The sequence below is a fragment of the Balaenoptera physalus genome (assembly GCF_965194825.1).
Source record: "Balaenoptera physalus genome assembly, chromosome: 15".
NCBI lineage: Eukaryota > Metazoa > Chordata > Mammalia > Artiodactyla > Balaenopteridae > Balaenoptera > Balaenoptera physalus.
In genome coordinates this window covers 33,280,943-33,301,255 of record NC_138894.1, presented here as the reverse complement: position 1 = coordinate 33,301,255, position 20,313 = coordinate 33,280,943, and the positions used below count along the sequence as shown (strand labels likewise).

General features: G+C 41.4%; 1 protein-coding gene and 1 long non-coding RNA gene across 9 annotated transcripts in view; one reads left to right on the top strand and one right to left on the bottom strand.

The window, feature by feature from the left end:
• Positions 1–10,418, bottom strand: part of LOC309643464 (uncharacterized protein) — a gene marked incomplete at both ends in the record, with an annotated part of 203,918 nt that extends 193,500 nt beyond the window's left edge. Inside the window, 3 exons of the mRNA XM_082426204.1 lie at positions 271–1,020; positions 3,908–3,991; positions 10,409–10,418. Coding sequence (XP_082282330.1) covers positions 271–1,020; positions 3,908–3,991; positions 10,409–10,418 — 844 coding nt within the window. The remainder of the gene's footprint in view (positions 1–270; positions 1,021–3,907; positions 3,992–10,408) is intronic.
• Positions 1–20,313, top strand: part of LOC309643390 — a 2,123,356-nt gene that overhangs the window by 1,503,786 nt on the left and 599,257 nt on the right. For all 8 annotated transcript variants that reach the window (XR_014253690.1, XR_014253691.1, XR_014253692.1 and 5 more), the window contains 4 exons: positions 10,435–10,495; positions 16,451–16,624; positions 16,782–16,828; positions 17,512–17,595. This is a non-coding gene — a long non-coding RNA (uncharacterized lncRNA). The remainder of the gene's footprint in view (positions 1–10,434; positions 10,496–16,450; positions 16,625–16,781; positions 16,829–17,511; positions 17,596–20,313) is intronic.

The following is a 20,313-nucleotide window of genomic DNA, read 5'->3' as shown; positions in this document are numbered from 1 at the left end:
ACGGCATGTGGGATCTTCCCAGACCAGGGCTCGAACCCGTGTCCCCCGCATTGCATTGGCAGGCGGATTCTTAACCACGGCGCCACCAGGGAAGCCCTAGGTGTTCTTATATAGAGTCTAAAAACAGAGGGCACTGAGCGAAGGTAGTGGTTACTAAAGGCTCAGGATCTAAATTCTACCTGTCTCTACACCCCTTCCCAGCTGTCGATTTGACCCCATTTGTGAATGCCGACCTCATTCTTCAACTTTCTCTGCCGTTTGTATACTCACCTTGAAAACTTGTTTCTGTGATGCGTTGAGCAGACACAGGGTGGCAGATTGCAGAGGTGGAAGCTGGTGGTCGGATATTTGTGGGCTGAATCTCCTTCAGTCCCATTCCCATTTCTGGTTGCGCAGAGGCCCTACTTCCTGTGTATGACGCGGAGCCATAGGATTGCGGGCAGGAGCCAAGTTCTCCATACAGTGAAGACCCCAGTGTGCCTTGGTTATAGTAATATACCTGGCTTCCTTCCTGGTAGGGAAGTGACAGGCGGCTATGCCCCTGATTTGGAATCTGAGATGGTGCTCCCTGAGCAAGCCTGGCAGAAAGTGATGGATATAGAGGGACCATGTTATTGGCGTCTGAAGTTTTATCATACTGGGCTGCCATAAACATGGAGGAAGCAGCTGGGTGCCGGTCAGTGAGTGCCAGAGTAAAGTCTCCGAGTGAAGAGGAATTCTTTTCAGTGCTTCCTGTGATGTCCCACTCAAGAACACCTGGATAGGAAGGAGCTGAAGTGGAGATCTGGCTGTGGTCAGTAACTCCAGATAACATAGTCGTGCTGGAATGTTGGTAAAGGTAGGCACTACCCATGAGTGTCTGGAAAGAGGTACCGGTAGCCGATGCCGAACTGACGGCAGGGGCAGAGACTCTGGAGAAGTTGCAGACACTTCGTGTTAGGGAAGTTGCATTGCTCACCACAGGAAGAGAATGCTGCAGAGAATTTAGAGTTCCAAGTAGAGATGGATTTTGGAAATTTTCTGTAAGAACAAGAGGGTCATGAAAAACTCAGGGAGGTTGAGAAATTCTCACTACGTTTGAGGAACAGCATTATCTTAAGGTTCTTGCTCTCAGGACACCTCTACTATCGACCCTTCCTGAGAAACCCAAAATCAGACAGTTAATGATGGCTGTAAGGACTGAGCAGTTTTCCACTCTTCTGTATTAACTGCCTGTGCTCCCATCTTGGGCACAGATGGGCAGAAGAGCCAAGTGGTATGGTTCAGACATTGTTCTCTAGGCTGGAAGCAACCTTCTCCCTGCCCTGTCTTTCCCTTCAGCCTGCACTCGTATTGACTTCTATGCTGTTTCCTAGACTGGAAGCATTTTAGAACTAGGAGGCCCTTAGAGAACTTTCTCTTTTTTCAGTCTCATTTCACGAGTAAGGAAACTGAGGCTCAGAGAGGTCGGGTTGACTTGTTCAGGTTCTCTCATTATGTTAGTGTCATTACCAGGTTTCAGAACCTAAGTATCCTGACTTCCTTGCCAGGACTCCACTCTGAGCATGATAGTGCCAGAAAGCAGGAGAAATAGAACTTATAATATAAGCATTTTTTTTGTCCATTAGAAAACAGTACGGCCATTACCATTGTCATCTTCAGTGTCTCCCTTTGCTTGTGCAGTTCCCACGCTATTACCTAGAGTTGACGTATAGCTCAGTCCAACTGGTGAACTGAAAGAGTCATTTTTGCCCTCTTCAAGCCTGGTTTCTCATCCTACCTCAAAATGATTACCCGAAAGTGGATTTCTTAAGTGCTTTTGGAAAGAGAAAAGTTATCTGATTACTTCAGATTACTCATCTATAAAGTGGTTATAACACCACCACCAATAATAATAGCAGTAATAATTAATAGATGAATAAGCTGATCTATTGCGTATGATTTATATGGAGGAAGATACAATAAGTTCTAGAAAGACAAAGAAAAATCATGAAAAACATGTTACGTAACGAAAAAGAAATCCATAGATATTAATGAAAACTGGGGTATGTGGGCAAGTATCAAAGCCTAATGAATTTACTAACAAATGACATTCTGTACCATACATGCAATATTATGAAAGTGAATTTTGCCCACTCTATTTTAGTGAATACTATTAACCAAAAAACACGATGGAGGTGATAGAGGTGAATGAATTCCTAGCCAATGCATACAGACAGAGACGATAAATCAGTAAAAAATGCATAACAAGCAACAGAATGCAACAAATGTGAATGTATAGGTAGCCACAACATATATAGACAAGTATTTCAATGAAAACCGGTACAAAGCAGACAGCAAAATAGTAAGTGTAAAAGAGTTTCATTATTGTGCTCATTCATATTTTTACCCAGCAAGTAACAGGTATTAAGCCTAGGAGAAATATATCTTTCCATGAATATAACTCATATAATAAGCAGAAAGGAAGCTTAAAAAGTATCAAGAAGGTTTTTGTATTTATCCTAGAACTTAGAATCATCTTCCACATCCAAGAAGATGACATCCCAAGACCTCAAAAAACCATCATCCCTAGAATCCAATTAAAAAAGATTTTCAAATGTAAGAAAATCCAAAGGACTCCACAATATTGTTTTAGATAAATGTGGATGTTTGTGTTTTCTTTTTTTCTTTTGCCGCGCCGCGTGGCCCTGGCCGTGAAAGCACCGAGTCCTAAAGCGCTGGACCGCCAGGGAATTCCCTAAATGGGGAATTAGAGATGTGGGGCTTGACTTTTTCTTTTTCTTCTCCGGTAGCTAAGATCTACAGGCGAACGATGGCTGTTGATCAATGTGCTCTCTGTGTTAGGAAGGAAATAACTGTAAAAATGAAAAGCAACCTTGCCTTAGAAGCTACATATCACACAAAGGAAATAGTCCTTCTGATTCAATGTAGAAGATATCATTTAAAATGTTTAATTGGTCAAATGTCTACCTAGTTTAAAAATTAGAAAGAATAGAACACTGAAAAGCAGCCCCCTAGATAACCACTTTGGTTTCTGGTTTCTAGGAAGCATCATTTCTAAAACATACTTCTAAAGTGTTTCTATTCCAAACTGTCAAGTGCCAGCTGTATTCAGAGAGGCAATAAAAGAAAGAAAACGGAGTATGACTTTTCTGATAGGCTGCCTTTCCTGGTGATCCCCTGTTCTGGCCTTACTTTCCTTCTTAGTCTGTTAATGAAAGGATTTGCTACCATCAACTTTGTTTTGCCCTGCTCTGAGCAGATTTCCCTCTGTGCTGTTTCTGCTTTAATTTAAAATCTTTGGCTCCCATCAACATTCCATGGCAAACTGCCTCTTTCTTGAGAGCTCCTCTATGCTTTCCCTCTTCATTCTTATATTTTTTTCCCATCTCTTGGTTCCTGTTGGCCTGTGCTAATGAAAACAATCCTAAACTTGCTTACGTTTGACTCTGTGCCTCCCTATATAGCCCAGTACTCTCCATCCTCTCTCCCTATTCTCTCTTTTCAACTAGTCGAAATACTAGTGGAGGGAGACCATTGGAGATGAAACATCTTGGTATATATCGCTAGTTTTCTGTGTCACCTGGCTTTTCTATGTTTCTGTTGAAACACTCTTTTGAGAAGTCTCTGATTTCATTTTCTACATGGGTACCCTTTAAGGCTCAATATTGGAAAAGAAGGGGATCAGAGTGATCAACCCAATGTGGTATCCTAACGTAACAGATAAGGAAAGCAGCAGGCTTTGTGAGGCAGTCAGTGATTTGTCCAAAGTCACACAGACAGTAAACGTCAAAGTCAAAACTGAAATTAGGTCTCCAGACCTGTAGTTCAATACTTTCCCTCATTATTCCACGCTATTTTGAATCTCCTCCTCAATTTAGGGGCAAAAGAAATCGAACGCAAAACTTTCCAAAGTTTCTTTTCTTACCTGACATGGTCAGAGAAGAGGAGACATCAACTGCAGGTACAAGGGATGAGGAGACAACACTAGAGGATGTCTGAGTGGCTGCAGCTGAACGGCGCACGTGTCCAGTACAAAGGTCACTGGTTACTGGTCCAAACGGCTCCACGGAAACCCCAAGACCTCTACCAAGTGGTAGTAGGTTTGGTAGGAGAGTGATGTCACAAAGCAGGCAGTTGAAAGGTATGAGCTAGCCAATAGGGAGGTCCGATCCCCAACAGGAGGGCGGGCTTGGGTGAAGAGAGCGTAGGAGAGCTAAAACAACCCCTCAATTTCTGAGCTCTGGGGAGGAAATCCTAGAAGACAGATTTACCTCCCCCAGGCTCTTCCATTAGGGAAATCATTGCAACATTTCTTACAGACGTTCATTAATATAATTAACTAACAGTTACTTATATTCTACAGAGTATTCTATTTTATGTATCATATACTTAGAGCTATATAGATCTTATTTAACTAGTATCCTTAGGAAGGAAAGAGCCATGTAGTTTGAACTATTACAGTTGTAACTTGGTTAAAGAGCAGGGTGAAGTTTGTTGAGTGTACCCTGTGGAGAATGTTGTGGTCCAAGGCTCTTCTCTTTTAGTTTCTTCTCCTTGACTCCTACCTTCCTTGGGCTGGGCTAGGCTGGGGGCCAGGTTGGACTTGCGACTTAACATTTCTCTTCCGCTTTCTTTTTTTTTTTTTTTTTTTTTTTCTTCCATTATGGGCATTGCTTCTAGGACAAGCCTTGATCTTGCATTGGATGTTCCTTCCTGTCAACTTCCAGCAGCAGGAGTCTTCTTTTCAGTGCTTGATGCTTCACGAAATAGACTCTGCCCATTGGCAGCAAATACCAGAGAGCCAGGAGACAGAGCTGGTTGCAGACCTTTCCTCTTCCAGCCTTTGGTTGCAATTGTTTTGCCCATGATTTGCTAGCTCTAGTTCCTTGGGCCACACAGGTATCCTGCCATCCAGCTCTTTTTATATGTGAGAGACATTCTGAACACTGTCCCTCTTTCTTTGCACAGAAGTATATACAGTGTGGCAGTTACCGTAATCTCCTCCCCCTTGCAAACAGCCCCTCTAGAATCTCGGACCTCTAGGACTCTCTGTCTTGCATGCTTGGGTGCAAGGCCAAGCACAATGAAGAGGAGAATAATTAGAGAAAGAGGAGGACATTGGTGGAGAACTGGGAGCAGGTAAGGTGAAAGGGCACCGGAGAAAAGAGATGCATGTAGGTTTTTTGGTTTCTGTGGGAAACAAGTTGACACACTTGGGCCTCATTTTGTATTAACAGAACAGAGAGTTGTAGATATAAGTAGCTAGATCGTGCAGCAACTGCCATGAAGTCTGTACACTGAAGAGAACAGTCTCACATCTAGTTTTCATTTTGTTTTATGTCATATTACCTTATTTATAGCATTCACTGGTATGTTTGTAGAACGCAGATGTTTTCAAATGCTCTGGTTTTGTCTACATGGTTATTTCCTTGTCCTATTTGTAAGGAATCCAACATTGTAAGACATATTGCATGTTTTTCTCTTGACGATTGTTTACCTTGAAGCGTCATGAACTAACTTGAGCTGTTGGATTTTGTGGAGAAACTTTAAAAAGGGTCTGTGAAAAAGGCATTGTGGTGAGTCGCATTATGCACCCGAGCGTAAGGAGCAGATATCTGCCACCAGCCCAGCTTGGCCTGGATTGCCTCTGTGTTAGTTCCCCTGGTTAGTGCTTTTCTCCCTAACCACTCTTGTGACTGTGATAATGTGAGTTAAGGGCTGAGTTGCTAGTGATTTATGTGTGAGGTAGGCTGGTTTGAGGGAGGAAATCTATGGACCTAGTCATTTTCCTTGGTGGTAAGCTTTCAGGGGTGCAAAGATCGATCTTCCTGGGGACTTTTCTGGTACCAGGAAGATATCGCATAGATGGGACCTCCAAAGACACACATTTTATTTTTAGGCCTGTTGTTCCTATTATGGGATGTGAGTTTCTTCACTGATGGGGATGCTGCTTATCTGAGAAGAAACTGTGAAAGGTGGTGTAGTATAGAGGTGTGGCTTAAGCTTTTAAGTTTTCTTCAAGGTTTTTCCCCTAAGCTTCATACTTCAGACGGCCTACTTACATGAGACTAGTATGTGATGTCAGGCTAACAACTTCCTAAATACCTGCAAGCCAGATCAGTGTCTCTTTTCTCTATATTCCCATGGAAATCAAGGGTCCCGCCGAATTTTCCATCGAAACAGTTGATTTGTGCTGTCTCTAGGAATTCTACAGGGCGTACCGTTGCTTCCTAACCGGTGTCATTTGGGAGATCGATCCCCCTCTGTACATTCAAATGATTAATTTTGAGACTCTGCTCATGTGTGCAGTAAACCCTTTAATTCCCTAAGACCTTCCTTTCCTCCATCTCATACCCCATGAAGCCCGCTTCAGTTTATCTCCTGAATTTCTTTGGAATCTGTCAGCTCTCCCTCAACATCCTAATACTGAACTTGCCTGTCTGTTGCGATTAGGTCCTAACTAGTGTCCATATATCTTGTTTCCCTCCAATCCATTCTTCACACAAGAAAGCTTCAAAGCAAGTTGGAACATTGCTCATAAACATCGCTCACAAACATTGTTTTGAGAATAGAAAACACACTGGTGGCCTTTAAGACTCTGCGTGCTCTAGAATCCTCTCTGCTTCTCTAGCCCCATCTTGTGCCACGTTTGCCCTCACTTTCTATGCTTCAGATACACTGAATTAACCTTAGTTCTCACTCATCTGACAGAAGTCAGTTGAGAAATTATTTTTCACTGTGATTCCTAGCATTAAGGAATTTGATGATCAGGTTTTGTATGAGGACTAAAACTAAACTGGGAAGTGGAAGAATTGCGTTTCAACTGTTTCAGTCAACACGCATGTATTAATGATACCTAAGTATTGAACACCGGGCTAGGTTTCATGAGGGATACAGAAGTTCTGGCCATCTCTGGTTTTGGGTATCCCTTATTTGTTGAGACCTTTGCGTTGTTTGGTTGCCTTTTGTCTGTTTTCCAGATGGGAAAACAGGAACAAGGGAAGTATAGGTTATTACTAGGTGGGGTTGAACAAGTGGAGCAGCAAACTGCAAAGCAGAAAGAAGAGGGACGTACTATAGAGGGATGTGATTTCCATTTTCAAGGCGCCTGCGTCCTGTGCAGGGAGACAGCCTAACATAAAATGTGCCTAACAAAAGATCTATTGACTTCTTACTAAAAATCTCCAGTTCATATAACCCAGGGGTTTATACCTTCTCCTTTAAAAGTTCTATTCCTGGGACTTCCCTGGTGGTCCAGTGGTGAAGACTCTGCGCTTCCAATGCAGCAGGCGTGGGTTCAATCCCTGGTTGGGGAGCTAAGATCCCACATGCTGCGCAGCCAAAGAAATTTTTTTCAAAAGTTATACTCCTGTGTTGTTGAATTTAGTGGTTTAGATTTTGTTTGAATGTTAAGAAGATTTCAGTTTATTTACCAGGAACAAACAAAACATAATGTAAAAATAGTTTCCCAGAAACGATTTCCATCGTTCTCTTCTTCCCTTTCTCCCGCAGACTGACTGGTGTTTCATCTTGACAAGTTCTCTGAAGTTCTCTGTCATTCCATAGGAAAGCGGTCTGGCTTGGAGGTTGCAATCCCAGGGAATTTTTCATCAGCGGGGAAGTCTCCATCACTACAGAGGAATCAAGGTTGAAGTCAGTCCCGGGTAAGTGAGATGCTCCCCCTAAACACCAACACAGCAGTCGTGTACCTTTCAAGGGGTTCAGGGGCAAGATGGGCAAGGCATTTCTACTAACTCTTCTTAAGGATCATGGACAGTGTGCCCTATGCTACGAGGTAAGCGGTGACTGTTGTAATTCTTACTGGTGATCATTTCATGTCACTGATCCTTGGCTCTCTTTGTATCTCATAGGACTGTTGTTAAGTCCAATACAAAATGAGTCTTCTTTTTAAAAAACTGAAATGTTTTACAAAGCCTAGCATTCTCATAGAGAGTCCTTTGAATTCTCCCCACTTTCCCGAGAGGCTAAGAACACTTCACACCATGAACTAGGAGAGGGGGTAGAGCCCTTTCTGATGAAATATAGAAACAAAGACAGAGTCTTAGCCTGCTTGCTCTCTGGACAGGATCTCGGACCACAAGGTCTTAAATCCTGGTATAAATGACGGAAGTGAGGACAGTTCAACTGGCACTCTCATAACAAGAGTTCTGAAACACCTTCCAAAGAGACTGTAGCAGTAGACGAGGGAAGGGAGTGCTACAGTGTGGTAGTACAGGGGGAATGCTCGGCTACAGCAGTGAAAAATGTGGTACCTATTGGTGTGCTCTCGGGGTTCTTGTACATGTAGCATAGATGACCTTTACAGTGTCCCTCCCACCTTCCCACCTGCATTAGGTGTTCTGTTTTTTTGTTTGTTTGTTTGTTTTTAATTTACGTTTATTGATTGATTGATTGATTGAACTTATTTATTCTACGTATTTATTTTTTTGGCTGCACTGGGTCCTCATTGGTGTGCACGGGCTTTCTCTAGTTGCGGCTAGCGGGGTCTACTCTTGGTTGCGGTGTGCGGGCTTCTCATCGCGGTGGCCTCTCTTGTTGCGGAGCATGGGCTGTAGGCGCGTGGGCTTCGGTAGTTGCGGCTCACGGGCTCTGGAATGCAGGCTCAGTCGTTGTGGCACATGCGCTTAGTTGCTGCACGGCATGTGGGATCTTCGCAGACCGGGGCTCGAAGCCGTGTCCCCTGCATTGGCAGGCGCCACCAGGGAAGCCCTAGCTGTTCTTACATAGAGTCTAAAAACAGAGAGCACTGAGAGAAGGTAGTGGTTATTAAAGGCTCAGGATCTAAATTCTACCTGTCTCTACACCCCTTCCCAGCTGTCGATTTGACCCCGTTTGTGAATGCCGACCTCATTCTTCAACTTGCTCTGCCGTTTGTATACTCACCTTGAAAACTTGTTTCTGTGATGCGTTGAGCAGACACAGGGTGGCAGATTGCAGAGGTGGAAGCTGGTGGTCGGATATTTGCGGGCTGAATCTCCTTCAGTCCCATTCCCATTTCTGGTTGCGCAGAGGCCCTACTTCCTGTGTATGACGCGGAGCCATAGGATTGCGGGCAGGAGCCAAGTTCTCCATACAGTGAAGACCCCAGTGTGCCTTGGTTATAGTAATATACCTGGCTTCCTTCCTGGTAGGGAAGTGACAGGCGGCTATGCTCCTGATTTGGAATCTGAGATGGTGTTACCTAAGCAAGCCTGGCAGTAAGTGATGGATATAGAGGGACCATGTTATTGGCATCTGAAGTTTTATCATACTGGGCTGCCATAAACATGGAGGAAGCAGCTGGGTGCCGGTCAGTGAGTGCCAGAGTAAAGTCTCCGAGTGAAGAGGAATTCTTTTCAGTGCTTCCTGTGATGTCCCACTCAAGAACAGCTAGATAGGAAGGAGCTGAAGTGGAGATCTGGCTGTGGTCAGTAACTCCAGGTAACATAGTCGTGCTAGAATGTTGGTAAAGGTAGGCACTACCCATGAGTGTCTGGAAAGAGGTACCGGTAGCCGATGCCGAACTGACGGCAGGAGCAGGGACTCTGGAGAAGTTGCAGACGCTTCGTGTTAGGGAAGTTGCATTGCTACAACAGATTTTTCAGCAACAGAGCAATCCAGCCAAGTTTATATTTTAGAGAGAGAACATCTTCCATATGGAGGATCAGTTGAAATAGAAGAGATTGTTAGAATTGTAGGGTGGTAGTAATCCAGGCAGGAGATGACGAATGCCAGACACCACCTAGTCACAGACATAGCTTTTGCAGCGATCAGCTACATGTTGTTGTTTTTTATTTACTCTCTCATATAATTTTTTTTAAGTCCTGGACCACAAAATACTGTGGCATAGTTGGAAAAATCTGAGACTCGATTCTAGTCTTTTTTCTGTTTGCCTGCTGTGCAGCTTGGGCTTACGTCTCGAGCCTTACTTTTTCATTGTGAAACAAGAACAGTGCTACTTAACCCGAGAACTCCACAGGCACATAAACCCGTGGCGTGTGAGGAGCAGTGAAGGAGAGAAGGAATGGAAGTGCTTTGGGGGACCCCAAGAGCCCTTCAGAAACCGTTTGTTCTTTTTATTATTGAGCATTAAAAGTGAAGGCATTCCATTTGTTTCACTCAGAAACAAATTCTGTTCTTCTGATAGCCTGTTTTTTTTTTCCACTCCCTTTTTCTGTAGTCAGATCAGTTCCTGATGGGCATTCTCCAGTCCACACTATTGCATCTGATTGGAGGCTATGCAAAATTTCCCAGAGACAATGAATTTTGACTGTATAGTAGTTAATTCTTTATAGTACGTTCCTGCAAAAACACTCTTTTCTTCAGAGTTTTTCCTTTTCAGGATAGTGGTAGTGTTGTGGTAACTAATAAAGGCTACTCTTGAGAAAATTGTCTAACTTGTTTTTAGTGTATCTACTTCGCTTACTTAATTCCATATTCCCTGTTTTCTAGACAGACTTCTTGGTGTCCACTGTACCCATGGTTTCAACAGGACTGGCTACCTCATGTGCAGGTGAGTTGCCAACCCCAAGAGGCAGAGCATGTTTAAATTGTTCTGTTTACAATAGTAATGTAAGCTAATGTAAGCTGAATGCAAAAAATGCAGTCAGAGAAGTGTATGAAGTGGAAGGCAATTTTGCCCCCTACTCAGATGTTACCACCAGTAATAATTTAGCACATATTTTTTCAGACGTAAAAAATGCAGATATAAGCATATACAATGGTCCCTTGGTATCTGCAGGGGGATTGGTTTTAGGACTCCCCATGGATCCGAAAATCCTCGGATGCTCAAGTCCCGTATGTAAAATGGTGTAGTACAGTCGGGCTTCCATATCTGCAGGTTATGGAACCGTTGGATATACAGAACTGACTGTACATGTGATTTAATGGTATAGTGTTTTAGACATTCTGGTTTATAATTTAATATATGGAGGACATCTTCCTCTGACAATATTTGGAGACCTCATTCTTATTTATTTATTATTCTTTTTTTTCCTCCAAATTTGCTTTATGTAGTTGGATATAAATAAATGAGCACAAACTTAAGCAAGATACATGTAACAATTTAATAGAACCTGATACTCTAATTCTTTCAGTGTTTCTCCAACTCATCATGGGGCTCGTAAGAAAAGTAACCAACATGGATACTACTACAGTTGAATGTCAAATCTTTAAGTGCTTATGACATACTAAATCCTTGTATAATGCACTTATGAAGAACCCTTCAAGGGACTTGTGTTTTGTATGTAGCAAAAAGTGTTAAGAGTCAAATATTCAACTCAATATAAAATAATAAGAAACACTTCTGATTTGTTAGGTTGAGATTGCTTCTCCTTTTACTAATGAATGATTTTTTTAGCTGTAATATCACTGAGCTGAACAAATATGTCACCTTGGAGTACATAAGGAAAAATAAACACATGCTAAATGGGTAAAACATTACAACTACATCTTTACTAGACCATCTCTACTAACGCTTCAGAAGCTTAGAGATTCAGAGTGTTCTTACGTTATGTGCAAGAAAAATAGAAAGAGAGAAATTCCTTCTTTTTTGAGATCACAGCTGTGAAGTCGTGATTATACAGATTCTTCATTTGTGTGCGAAACATGAAACACATTTCTCTAAATTCTCCCTGCTTAGAATTGTCAGTCAACTAGCAGGACTTTCCTTCCAAGAAACAGAGACTGAGATGTGTTTTATATAACTTCAATAACCTCAGCACTACCGTAAGAAGACATGCAGTATCCTTTTGCTGTGCTTCAAGACAACAGGGAAGGAGGTCACAGGAAAGAATAAATCAAAATTGTTACAACTGAGAAACTTTTCTCAGTTTAACCATGGTGCCACTTTCATTTTTACATAAGCATGGTGGCATAAGTCAAGCTCCATACATCAGAATTCTTAATATTTAAAATTTACCTTGACTTTTAATTATCACCATGTTAACCACCAAAATAATTTGACGAAACTCATAAGAAAGGGTAATGTTAAACCCCACTTTACTAGAGTTAGTTTCTGGACACATTAGCTCATTTTTTTTATAGAAGAGGGACAGTGAATCTCAGTTTGCCTACAAGCTAGGAGATCACTTTGAATTCTGCATTTCTTAACTGCAAACAGATACAGCACTTGTAACAGGTTATAACTGGTTTTCAGCTGGTTTTCAAGCACAGAGCCAGCCCCAACAGTAATAGTACACTATTTAAAAAGACCTAAGGCAATGAATTCCATTTCCAGTGGAAAGAAAGAATCGTATGGTCTTGGACAAACAATTCTGATGGTTCACTTAACAGTCACTTAGTAGTTCTTCCTTGCTCATAGAACTTTATGACTTTTTTGAGGAGTGAAGCATTCAGCTTGAGTGGATAAATCCTTGTTAGGCTAAGACAATCATTATCATATCCCTCTTTGCCATGAATTGTCTTATGAATGGTCATATCAGTCTGTTTTGGCAAATGAGTAATTAAGGGAAGGCTGTTATTGTGCTTATGAGAATGATATTTTTCTCTGACAAAAGATAAATAGGCATTAGGAAAATGACCATTTGGGCTCTTTTTCTGCTTCCTCCTTGTTTTGTGAGAATATGATATTTGGTTTTACAGCAGCCATCTTGTGACCCTGAGATGATCATATGCCAATAATGACAAATGGTAGATTAGAAAGAACCAGCAAAGACAGAAAACAGCAACATCAGTAGTAACAACAATCACAGCAAAAGAACAATGGGACCTTAACTTGTAGAGTTCCTATAAAGTAAAAAATAAGTGCTCTATGTTTATTCTAAAACAAAAAAAGAACTATGCAAACCAGCTTAAAACTCCTTTTTTTGTGCCAGTGTTCTAAAATGTGGCTTTTAATAAAACCTTGACCCAAATGCCAGCAACTTCAGAAAAGAATTTGGGTAGGGGGAAGAAGAAAGTTATCTCACTTAGGAAAAACAACCACTATCTTTATCCTAATCTTTGACACACAATTGAAACATATATAGCTGCTGTAACACTTTACACAATTCCTATGTACTGGAGGAATAACAAGATCTAAATAACAATTATATTTTTCAACACGGGGTGAAGGCTTTACATAAAAATACCATCCTACTTTTTCCCCCTAAATTTCTAAAATATCACGTGCTTTTCCCCAACATCTGCAGCCGTTCAGGAATTTTTAGGAAACTTTCATGCATGATCTTAATTCCTAATCCCTGGCTCTTTGGGCTCAACGACAAAAGATCAAAACCACCAAAAATGATGGTTCACTTGAAGTCAGGTGAGAGACACTGGCTCAGTTAGTCTCGTAGGACAAAAGCAGTGCTGCATCAACTGTCTCCATGCAGGAGGGGCACATGAAGGATCTCATCAGCCAGTCATCTGTACAGCCCAGGTGATCTGCATACACAGCAGAAATCAAATTGGGTTCTCATAAACAAAGTGCATCATACAGATCACACACTCCCCGATCTGTTTTTTAAATATTTGTTTTATTTTATTTATTCATTTATTTGGTTGCGCCGGGTCTTAATTGCAGTCGGTGGGCTCCTTAGTTGTGGCATGCAAACTCTTAGTTGCGGCATGGATGTGGGATCTAGTTCCCTGACCAGGGAACGAACCCGGGCCCCCTGCATTGGGAGTGTGGAGTCTTTAGCCGCTGCACCACCAGGGAAGTCCCCCGGATCCTTTTTTCTGATCCGTTTCTTCCAGGGTCATAAACTCCTTCAGGCTGATGCTGTATGAGGCCTATTCTTTGAGCTATCCTAATTTGCTCCTCTCAGCTGAGGTGCTAGGCGAGTCTGACTAGGTGTTGGATGAGAGACCAAAACTGGAACTTGATCCAGATATGGCAGCAGCAGCTCCTGATCCAGCTCCGTCCCCTTGCCAAAGCTAGCCCAGTCGGACTGAGACTTGTGAGGCAGGGAGATGTCATCCGAAGTGGGGGACTTAAGGCAGTTCCCCATCTTCCGGGACTTGAGTGTGTGATCTGTGTGCTGTTTTGACAGTCTCCCAACCTCATTCTTTTTTTTTTTTTTTTTTTTTTTAATTAATTAGTTTATTTATTTATTTATTTTTGAATTTTTAAAATTTATTTATTTTTTATACAGCAGGTTCTTATTAGTTATCTGTTTTATACATATTAGTGTATATATGTCAATCCCAATCTCCCAATTCATCTCACCACCACCGGCCCCCGCCCTGCCCCGCTTTCCCCCCTTGATGTCCATACGTTTGTTCTCTACATCTGTGTCTCTATTTCTGCCTTGCAAACCGGTTCTTCTGTACCACTTTTCTAGATTCCACATATATGCATTAATATATAATATTTGTTTTTCTCTTTCTGACTTACTTCACTCTGTATGACAGTCTCTAGGTCCATCCACGTCTCTACAAATGACCCAAGTTCGTTCTTTTTTATCGCTGAGTAATATTCCATTGTATATGCGTACCACATCTTCTTTGTCCGTGCATCTGTCGATGGGCGTTTAGGTTGCTTCCGTGACCTAGCTATTGCGAATAGTGCTGCAGTGAACATTGGGGTGCATATGTCTTTTTGAATTATGGTTTTCTCTGGGTATATGCCCAGTAGTGGGATTGCTGGGTCATATGGTAATTCTATTTTTAGTTTTTAAGGAACCTGCATACTGTTCTCCATAGTGGCTGTATCAGTTTACATTCCCACCAGCAGTGCAAGAGGGTTCCCTTTCCTCACATCCTCTCCAGCATTTGCTGTTTGTAGATTCTCTGATGATGCCCATTCTAAGCGGTGTGAGGTGATACCTCATTGTAGTTTTGATTTGCATTTCTTTAATAATTAGTGATGTTGAGCAGCTTTTCGTGTGCCTCTTGGCCATCTGTATGTCTTCTTTGGAGAAATGTCTATTTAGGTCTTCTGCCCATTTTTTGATTGGGTTGTTTGTGTTTTTAATAGTGAGCTGCATGACCTATTTATATATTTTGGAGATTAATCCTTTGTCTGTTGATTGGTTTATTTATTATTTTTTTAAGGCTGCATTGTTCCTTTGCTTACTGATGAACATGTACAAGTCAGAAGTTTTTGATATTATAAAACGTCAAAGTAATGAACATTCCTGTGTGAACATCTTTGAATATATATGCTTTGTCTCAGTTAACTTCACTCAGAATGGGACTTCTGCATCAAGGAGTTTATGCCCTTATGCTTTTTGTGGGTGTTGCTACACTGTACCAATGTATGGTTGTTCGTGCAGGAAATACTTATTGAGCATCTGTTATGTTTAAGCACTGTGCTGGGTGCTAGCAAAAAGACTTGAGAAATTTTGTGAGTGAGGAGACTTGACCTGCCCTTTGTGAATTCTAGCAGTCCAGAGAGGGAATAGATATTCAAGTATCACACTCTGCATGTAGAATTACAACTCTGACAAGTGCCAAGGAGAGGGACATGGTACCATGAGAGCATATTTTAGGGAGGATTTGATCTCATCATGGAGATTAGAGAAGGTTTAGGGATGTTTCAGCTGATATCTGAAGGATGAGTAGGTATTAACCCGATAGGGACGTTGGGGAGAGATTTCTGAGCATAAGGAATAGCAAAAGACCCTATAAGAGGAAAGCATATGCTGTGTTGGAGGAACTGGCCAGGAAGGTGGGGCCGTTGGGGGAGCATGTCATTATAATGGAGCTGCAAGTGTGGGTAGGAGCTCGATCGTGCAGGCTTATGTTTAAGGTTTCAGACTTGAAGAGTAATAGAAAACCATTGAACTTTTTTTTGTTGAAGGTGAGTGTGTGGAACATACCCAGTTGCATTTTCAACCTATCGTTTTGCTACCGAGTGGAGAATACACTGCAGGGAGAAAGAGTGGAAGCGAGGAAACAAGTTAGGAGACTTGTGTAGAAATTGGGCATAATGGTGGCTTGGACCAGGGTATGGTGGTCATTTTGGTGGAAAGATGTGGACAGATTCTAGAGGTATGTAGGCAGTATCATTGTCAGCACTGGTGGTGGGTTGAGGATGAGGGTGAGGGAGAAATAGCTGTCAGTGATGGTGATGCCTAAGTTTCTGGCTCCTATGGTTGGTTAGATGGGGTTTTTTTAGATATGATGTTAATATTTGTCCTAATTTGTCTTTTGTTATTTGTTGGTTCTTGATGAATACTCTGTCATATTAAGTCTCCTGTTTTTAGTGTACAAAGCATTTTGACCGAAACTGACCCGTTGTATGTTATCAGATAACTTTTTAACATCTGCCAGTTTGGTCCTGTATTTTATTCTCTTTCATTTATTAATTAAATTGTTGTATTAATGTAAATAACTATATTAATAGATTTTCTAAAGTTGCGTTATCCTTGCATCCTTGGTCCTTGGAATAAAGCCTTTTTTTTTTTTTTGGCTGTGTTGGGTCTTTGTTTCTATGCGAGCGCTTTCCCTAGTTGCGGCAAGCGGGGGCCACTGTTCATCGCGGTGGGCGGGCCTCTCACTATCGCGGCCTCTCTTGTTGCAGAGCACAGGCTCCAGACGCGCAGGCTCAGTAGTTGTGGCTCACGGACCCAGTCGCTCCGGGGCATGTGCGATCTTCCCAGACCAGAGCTCGAATCCGTGTCCCGTGCATTGGCAGGCAGATTCTCAACACTGCGCCACCAGGGAAACTCCGGAATAAAGCCTTTTTGTAGTCATGGTATATATCATTCTTTAATAATTATTGATTAGATATGCTGATATTTTCTTAGGATTTTTCTATCTATATTTGTAAAGCACAATTGGACCCTTTTTTGTAAAAACTTGATTTTCTTTCCTTTTTATTTACAAATGACTCGAATTTTGTTGTTTTGTAGATATTTGATTGATGTAGAAGGCATGTGGCCAGATGATGCAATTGAATGTAAGTATAAGGGTTGTCACTACTTTTCCCTTGTTATAAAATTTGAAGGGAGAAATGTAAGGGAATTTCTCAAATTTTGGAAAAATAGAAAAGTCTGTAATTCATTTGTTCTGATATACGATAACCTTTTACCAAAAGTTTATAAAGGGATGTATCTGGAAATAGCAAGATATAATAGCCTGAATAATTAGTCAGTGGATTTCAGCATTTTTTTTCTTTTTTAAATTTATTTAATTAATTAATTTACTTTTGATATTATATCCACTGCCCCACCAAGGAAGTCCCTTTTTCTTCCTTCCTTCCTTCCTTTAAAGCTCCAAGTCATTTAAAATACATGACTTCTCACTAAAAATCTCCAGTTCATGTAACCAAGGGGTTTATAACTTCTCCTTTAAAAGTTATATTCCTGGGACTTCCCTGGTCGTCCAGTGGTGAAGACTCTGCGCTTCCAATGCAGCAGGCCTGGGTTCAGTCCCTAGTTGGGGAGCTAAGATCCCACGTGCTACGCAGCCAAAGAAATTTTTTTTAAAAGTTATATTCCTGTATTATTGAATTTAGTGGTTTAGTTTTTTTTTTAATGTTTAGAAGATTTCAGTTTCTTTACCAGGAACAAACAAAACGTAATGTAAAACTAGTTTTCCAGAAACGATTTCCATCATTCTCTTCTTCCCTTTCTCCTGCAGACTGGTGTTTTATCTTTACAAGTTCTCCATCATTCCATAAGAAAGCTGCTCGTCTTCTGGTTTCATAAGAGATGGTGAACAGTGGTAAAATATCGAGTTGACCGAAATTTCTAGAGTACACTTCAGGGAGCGAATGATGGGGTGGAATGTTGGGGCAGAGTGAGAGATACAGATTCTGGTGAGACTGAGAGTCATGCACAAAAATTACTGGGCTGTGGTGAAGGGAGAACAAAACTAAATCAGGTTCCTGCTGGTGGACAGGAAGCCAAAATGAAGAAGAATGGTGCGTAGCTGGGCAGTGTAATTAGGCCCCTAAGTGCTGTGTCTTCTGATAGTAATTATGAACAGAAACCAAATAATAGTTACTAATAACATGGAGGTGACCAATCCTTGAGAGCTGAGGCAGAGAGAAGGAAAGATGGCATTATGCCTTGTCTCTGGTTCCTTGAGTTTCCCAGGCTGGTTTGTGACCAATCTTGGGTGAAATCATAACTAAGTCATTTCTGCTAAGGTGATCAGCTTTCGTGGGGTCCTTTCTCTGCACTCTGTCCAATGATAAAGCCCACTGGTTTATGCCTCCTGGAAAACAGTTATTCCAAAGCAGTATAAGTGAAGCATTGATGAAACAGCCATGAAGAACATGTTTCCACATGGCCTCGCACCACCTTTTCAAAGTGCTGTAAAACTTTTTTCACCCAAAAATCAGTAACAGAAAAGGATTGGGATCAAATCCCGTACAGAGGTAGTGTAAGAAAAAAGAGAATAAGGAGCAGAATAGCATGTCTTCAGACAATAAAATCAAGTTGGAAAAGACAGGTCCACAAAACAGATCAAAACTGTAACCTATTATTTCAAAGTAGGCTAAAAGACGTTAGGAAAAACAATGCGAAAGATGAAAGAACATGGATCGAGGAGGGAATGGGAAGTTATTGTTTAGTGGCTATAGAGTCTCTGTTTGGGATGGTGAAAAAGTTCTGGAAATGGTAAATGCTGATAAATGCCACCTATGGGTGTTTGGTTTTAGTTGATCTTCTTCCATGAAAGGGTTTGGAGAGATTCAGAAACTATGCTGCTGCCTCCATCTTTCTGATGTCCTGCTCAATCTTTTGACATAATTATTTTGAATTTGCACAGTGGTGATGGTTGCACAGCATTGTGAATGTATTTAATGTCACTGAATTGTATACTTGAAAATGGTTGAAATAATAAATTTTGTTTTATGTATATTTTACCATAATAAAAAAAAGATGAAAGAACAGCATAAACCAGAATTAGGTAAGATGATAGAACTCAAGACAGAATTCAAAATAAAAGAAAAAAGTTTCAGAAGTGAGGACTAAATTTAAAATAATACAAGAGTGGGGACTTCCCTGGTTGTCCAGTGGTTAAGAATCCACCTTGCAATGCAGGGGATGCAGGTTCGGTCCCTGGTTGGGGAACTGAGATCCCACATGCTGCAGGGCAACTAAGCCCGCACGCCGCAACTACTGAGCCCACGTGCTCTGGAGCCCACGCGCCACAACTGGAGAGCCCACGAGCCGCAAGGAAGAGCCCACGCACTGCAACAAAGAGCCCACGTGCTGCAACTAATACCCGACACCTCCAAAAATAAATAAGTTAATTAATTAAATAAATTAAATAAAATAATACGAGTGAATGAACATAATGGATAATGCCTTAAGAGAAACAAACAAGAAGAGGAAAAAATTTTTTTAAATCTAAAAGAAGATAAAAAGAATTTTAGAGAAATGGCAAACATAACAGATAGGCAAAAAAGAGTCAGGACAGCTCTGAAAAGAGTAAATACGTATAAGGGGCTTTCCTGGTGGTGCAGTGGTTAAGAACCCTCCTGCCAATGCAGGGGATATGGGTTCGATCCCTGGCCCAGGAAGATCCCACATGCCGTGGAGAAGCTAAGCCCGTGAGACACAACTACTGAGCCTGTGTGCCACAACTACTGAAGCCCACGCGCCTAGAGCCCGTGCTCGGCAACACGAGGAGCCACCGCAATGAGAAGCCCGCTTGCCGCAACTAGAGAAAGCCTGCGCACAGCAACAAAGACCCAAAGCAGCCAAAAATAAATAAATAAATACATTATATATATATATATATATATATATATATATATATATATATATATATATATATGTATGTATAAGAATCTGTTATACCATAAAAGTGACATTTCAAATCAGTGGGACAGATTAGTCAGTAAATTGTGATACATAAATGTTGGGGTATAAATATTTCTCTGGAAGGATCCACAGCACGGCCAAAGCAGATGTCTCTGAGGAGGGAAATGTGTGGCTGGGGAACGTGGGGAAAAGGGTCACTTTTCATTGAATACCCTTGTGTAGCTTTTCTAGTGTTCTGTCATGTGAATCTATTACCTGTGAAGTTTGCCTGAGTTCAAACCCCAGTTCCCCCAATTGCTAGCTCTTAATCTTGGGCAAACTCTTCACACTCTCCAAGCCTCTTTATCTGTGAAGTAAGGTCAGTAACTTAGCCTGGTGCTGCCTGGCACAGAATAAACTCTCAAAAAATGGACATTATTAGTGAAAAAAGCCCAAATGCCCATCAGTGGATGAATGGATTTTTAAAATGTGGTGTATATGTGAAATATTATACAGCCATAAAAAGGAATGAAGTACTAACACATGCTACAACATGGACGAACTTGAAAACATTATGCTAAGTGAAAGAAGCCAGAGACAGCGGTCACATTTGTATTATTTCATGAAATGTCCAGAAAAGGCAAAAACCATAGCGACAGAAAGCAAATTAATGGTTGCCAGGACTGAA